The sequence below is a fragment of the Limulus polyphemus genome, unplaced genomic scaffold, assembly GCF_000517525.1.
Source record: "Limulus polyphemus unplaced genomic scaffold, Limulus_polyphemus-2.1.2 Scaffold3802, whole genome shotgun sequence".
Classification (NCBI taxonomy): Eukaryota; Metazoa; Arthropoda; class Merostomata; order Xiphosura; family Limulidae; genus Limulus; species Limulus polyphemus.
Window position 1 is genome coordinate 36,905 of NW_013669412.1, and position 6,035 is coordinate 42,939.

Here is a 6,035-nt window from a genome sequence, read left to right on the forward strand (position 1 = left end):
TGCCACAAGAGTTATCTGTTGTAAATTGGGCAACTGAGTTATTTGGAGACATTGATCAGAGGTGGAAAATCTTTGAAGATAAATTTTTAAATATTCAATGTAAACATATTCCTAATAGAAAGAAAAGGATAGCTACAAGTAAAAAAAACCAGGTTGGCTCACAAAGTGATATGTGAGCCACTTGCTACTATTTTTTGTCAATCCTTGAATAGTGGGCAGGTACCAGAGGATTGGAAGTTAGGTAATGTAACTCCTCTTTTCAAGGGAGGTGATAAAAATTGTCCCAGTAACTATAGACCCATTAGTCGTACATCAGTTATGAGAAAAATTTTAGAAAGTCTGTTAAAAGATGCATTGCAAAGTCATTTAGTAAGTGAATGTTAACAAAATTTGGCAGTTTATCAGTAAATATTACAATGCTTTCATATGCAAAATATCTAATTTTTTATTAAGTCATAAGGTTAGTAAAACAATGTTTCTCTTTTTTCTTTTCACATCATGCCTATTTATCATGTAGAGTAATTTTCATTTTAACATTAAAAATACTTTTTATGCATCAGAAAATTTTGAAATTTCACATGCAAGATCTTTATAATGTCTAGATAGTTATCAAACATTTCTTAAGAAAAAACTATATTTTATCTGTTATTTTCAGTAATTAATCTCTGTACGGGTTTGGTAGATTGACCGATCTCGCAACTACCATAAAAAATTAGGAAATAAACATAAATTATGCCTCTTTCATTTTAGAATGAACACAAATTATAACACAAAAACATAAATGTTTAGACGAAATAACTTAAATCTCATAACATTATACATTTATATAAATTTATTATGTTGACCTTTCACCCGTGCCTAGCTAACAATATAGAAGTTACAACGCCGCGGCTCTCTTGTACTAATGTTACCGTATCAAATAACATAGAGGTAATCTTTGGTCTGTACAAAGTAACTTTTCTTGGCTGTGTTTTTGTTGACTAGTATTTTGTAAAATACATTCACATTTCAATTATCATACATTATATATGTATATTGATTATTGCTATTTTGAAATAAATTCTTAGTTATTTTTCCTTAAACATAGAACAGTAAATAAAAAAGTAAAGCAAACAATTATCTCTTCTAGTTATGATCATTGTACTCGTTGCTTCTTGATGTAGGTTGCTAAGCCTTTAAAAGTTTTGCATGTGGAGGATATGAAACAAAATATTTTTTTAAGGTTTTTTACATACTTTTGAATTACTAAAAAATTACTACATTAATACAATAGAATTCTACTATAATTTATCAAACTTAATAACTAAGCTGTATTTGGGTCTAAAAAATATATGAAATTTCGAGCAGACTAAAGATATAACCTACCTCATTGAAATCTTGGTTCAAAAGAAAGAAATGGCATTAGGTTTGCTTCCGACTGTAGATTTTGTAATCCTTAAACTTTCCTGGTATATTTGAGTTAATAAAAGTTTGTTTCTTTTTTAATCTTATTATCTTAGTTTTTTATTATGCCATAACTCCTCCATGAAAGAGTGGAGCATATTTGTTTGACCCTGACCATCTATCTGTTCATCCTTCTCTCTACCTTGTAGACAGATTTGATAGATTAATTTTTGAAGGTTATGTGTCAAAAGTTGATGTCAAAAGGTAACTAGTACGTAGAAAATATTCCCAACCTTGTGGACATGATATTTCCATACAGGATGAATGAATAGTAACCAAACTTACACAACAAGGTACTACATACAAAGTTCTAGACCTGATTAACTTTTGAAGTTCATGAATCAAAGGTCAATCAAATTGGAAGGGCTTAAACATGCAAAATATCATTAATGGTGGTATAGATGTTTCTTAAACACAATTTGTACTTAACTTTGTTTTGTCACTTTTATTAAAGGTACAGGCTGTTTTTTGTTCTGTTGGGTCATTATGTTGGCTGTTCAGTTTTTTGTTCTTGTACAAAGTTAACAAGCATAGTGAGGATAATGTTTTGTAACATTAGGATTTGTGGTGTTCAGTTTCCTGTTTAAGCATGTTTCTGGTTTGAAATTGGTCTAAAATTTGTATATATATATTTTTCCATTCATCTCTTGTTTGCCTTTTTAAGAAACTGGTTCTCCCTTCTCTTTGTGCCAGAGAATTCCCATTCTTCTTGGCATTGTCACTTTTTTTGACTTTGAAATTGCTTCATTCTCTTCCTCTTTCAAATTTGATTACTTTTTTATAATTGTTTTTTTTTTATTACTTTCTGAGAGCAAGTTTTGGATATTCTGTATTGTCAGGTGAGCAGTTTGATCCTTCTTAGTAAGAAACCTTAAAGTAAGGGTGTTTGCTTGTTACTTTCATGGATCAGATTTTTTTTCTATAATCCATATCTTAGGATGCTTGTTTGGTGCTAGTTGAAAATCTGCATGCTTAAGCAGTTAGAGCTCTTTTTCAGTTCATGGATTACCCATTGCTTTATAATGGGATGCTATGCCGTAAGAAGTAAGTCTCTAGAAACTGGCTTGCTTACCAACTTTTGAGGAAAATTGGCAGTACATGGGTTTTATTATTATTTTTAGTTTAGGTTGTATTGCCTGATGCTATTACCAGGTTATTTGTTATTATATAAAAGTCCATCATCTGAAATATACTTTGGAGTTGAAAGTATAAAATTATCAAGTGTTAGTTGGGAAGTGGACTTGTTTATGTAAAGTAAAGTATGTATTTTAAATTATTACACTATTGTGTAACACGTTATGAGACAGATGCTGTTTATGACATTACCTCATGAGAAAGTGAGAACTAGTTGTTTCTTTGGAAGTTACACCTTGATAGTATAATGTATTACAAGATTTTAAAAAGGTGTTGAATAGTTATTCAGTCTTAAATATTTTGTGCGATACACATATCACTAGTTGTTGGATATATATAACTAGTGGTAATCACTCACTGTATTATCTTCACCATTGAATATTGGGAAATTTGTAAGGTGTGATTTGTTGATGAGTACACTGGAATGGATGGCAACTGCCTGTTGTATATAAAAAAACACGAGTGTAGCGGACAACATTTTGAAAGTATTTCGCCTTTTGTTTTCCAGGTCATTACGTGTAAGCTCTTTTATGTTCAATCCACCAATCATAACCACAGATAAACAACCAATCACAACATGTCCTCCACAATCCACCAGTACACTATAAAACACCTGCAACACCTTAAGAATACTGACTTGAAGATGAAGGATGGAAGACTTTCAAAATCTTCTCCTCTACACTTGTGTTTTTAGACAACAAGATAAATTGCCATCCATTCTAATATACTCATCATGAATACTCTGCCTAACAGTCTATAAAAGAATGTTTTCTATGACTTATGTCAAAAGTAATTTTTTCGATTGTAGTTTTTTGGTATTTAATGCAAACAGATTTTCAAAGCATCTTTGTAAAAAAAAAACCTCCAAGAATTGGTAGGTACTATTACCAGCTAACTCTGAGATTTTCTGTATCACTCACTATATTAACATTCTAAAAAAGAAATAGTATTTGATTTTTTACCAAATAGCATTACATACATTTCTCGAATATCAAAGGATATTGATGGTGGTACTGAATGAAAAGTTAGTGTTATTTCTGTCAGAGACGTGTTGCATGAAATTCAAAAGACAAACAAACAAACTTTCAAAGACATGAGATTAGGAAAATTGCTCTTGAGTTATTAGACACTGCAATGCTTATTCATCATGAAAATAGCTGTAATTGTCTTTATTTTATAAAGAAACTTACTGTATTCTTATTTATTTTTGTTAACAAGAAACTGATTTTCTACTCTCAAATTATGACAGGCTCTCAATTTTTACATGCATATTTATATAAAATATTGCTGTAGAAGAGAGATTTATACCTGTTAATATAAATGCTGTATTCTAAGTTAACCTGTCGTATTATTTAATCTGATCAGGTCTGGGTAAAGTGGTTTGGAGATCACACATTCACTCAAGTAGAGCCTGAAAAATTGAAGACTCTATCAGAAGGACTTGAAGCACATCACAGGGCCAGGAAAAAGTATAGAAGGTTAGTAGAAGCTATTTGCAGTTGGTTGAAATGTCTTAATAAATTTTGTGTTTTTACACATTTTGAGATAGGCCCTCTGGATATGTAAACAATAATAAAAATGAAATATACATCATAAATAGTAATTTCCTGTTTTAACTAAGTTAAAATTTGAATAACAAACAGTGGCTTATTCCAGTTATTTAAACACCCTACAAGAGTCCATTTGCCATTTTTTATGTAATGGTTTTCTAGTAATTAAATCTTAAAATTTAGGTGGTATGCATAGGATTTGTTTTACCATATTAGAAAATGTACTTTCATAATAAAAATTGTAATAAGTAGAATGGGCTAGACAAGGCCTAGTGGTTAGTATGCCACTGAACACACTACACTTTTAGCTGTGGGAACATTATAATTGTGGCTGTTAATCCTGCTAATTGGTTAAGAACAGGTGGTAAGTGCTGCTCTGTGGTTGTCCTTCCTCTGGACTGTAACTGAATCTTGAGGTCCCTGACCTGGTCGTTTAGTCACATGAGATGTTGTTGAGGTCGAATATACCAAATAACTAGAACTAACTGAATCAACATATTAACAACAACTAATGTCAGGCTCCTGGGTTTTCAAAATCCTCAGCTGCCTCAGAGTATTAAACTAAGAAAAATTATTTGGTTAATGTATATGAGCAAAGCTGAAAACTCTTTATGCTATAATTATTGTAGCATTTTCTGGCTTGCTGATTTTTATCTAAGTAACCAGTTAGGACCTTCTAACTGGATGTTCAAAGGATACCAAGTTATGGAGTGTTTGGTCTGTTTATCTCTCCAAGTTCATCAAGTTGAAAGATTCAAATCAGAGAACGTGCACAAAAATAATCTTTATTAACAAATAACAACAAAAATTCAGTCACAAATAAAACAGTAAAGCTAAGGCAAGTGTGTCTGTTGTGGCTGTTGCGGAATGGTGAGAGAGAAAGGAAATGAAAACCTGGTGACCTATTAATCTCACTAATTCAATGTATTTCTTCCTATAAGGTAAACTACAATTGAGTGAAATACAAAATGAAAATAAACCCTTAGTTGAAACAAACTTTAAAAACATAAAATTCTAAGATCTTAGCAAACAAAATGAACATTAAATATTACAAAAAGCTGTAATAAAAAGTCAAAAGTCTTACCCAAATCTAAATCTACTAAAAGTTTTTACTAAAGAAAAAACTGGCTGGATTTGTCTAACAGGGTAGAGCCTGACCATTAATACTACAGAATACAATAACAACTTAATCCAGGTTTACACACTAGACTTTTTCTGCAGGTGACTTCCATCTACTCATGCTAGAGTTCTGGAACTGAGGAAACCCCAGGCCATTACCCAGTTAGCTGACAGGAAAGACAGCTTTTTCACTTTTGGACATCACCTACTGTCTTTCTTTCAAAAAACTTTGTTAATTATCTTTTAGTGGATGAGATCCTAGACAGAGCTAGTAATAACCAAAATGAAGATGTGTTAACTTGAACAAATTTCCATATCCAAACTTAAAGAAAATGCAGAAATTTGAAAATTTTACATAAGAAATATGGGAGTAGAAACACATGGTACTGTCCTGTACCACATTACCAACTGATGCTTTCAGCTTGTAACAAGTTTTGTTAGGAAGATTTCTTGTGATAACTTCTTATATTCAAATTTGCCAAGTAAATGATTAAACTTGCTGACAGTGGATAAGCTTTTGTAGATTAGAAGCACATACACTGTTGAAATTCTCAAAAGATGTGATTACATACAGTACAATATAAAGCAAGTAATTTTTACAAATGTGTGTGTGTAGTGTTGACATTTACAAATAATAATGTAGCCTATATATGATGTATGTATACACATTAGTATTAATTTAGGTTGTGAGTGACCATGAGCATGTAATGCTGTTTGAATACAAGAAGGGAAACAACACCTCTGTAGCCACAAAGAATATTAAAAAAGTTTATGGAAATGTTTTGTATG

At 31.2% G+C, this 6,035-nt stretch overlaps 1 protein-coding gene across 1 annotated transcript in view; it reads left to right on the plus strand.

Moving 5' to 3' along the window:
* LOC106470066 overlaps positions 1–6,035 on the plus strand; it is a 44,833-nt gene that overhangs the window by 36,385 nt on the left and 2,413 nt on the right. The window contains exons 5-6 of the mRNA XM_022398610.1: positions 2,254–2,282; positions 3,943–4,055. Of these exons, the coding sequence (XP_022254318.1) occupies positions 2,254–2,282; positions 3,943–4,055 (142 nt within the window). The remainder of the gene's footprint in view (positions 1–2,253; positions 2,283–3,942; positions 4,056–6,035) is intronic.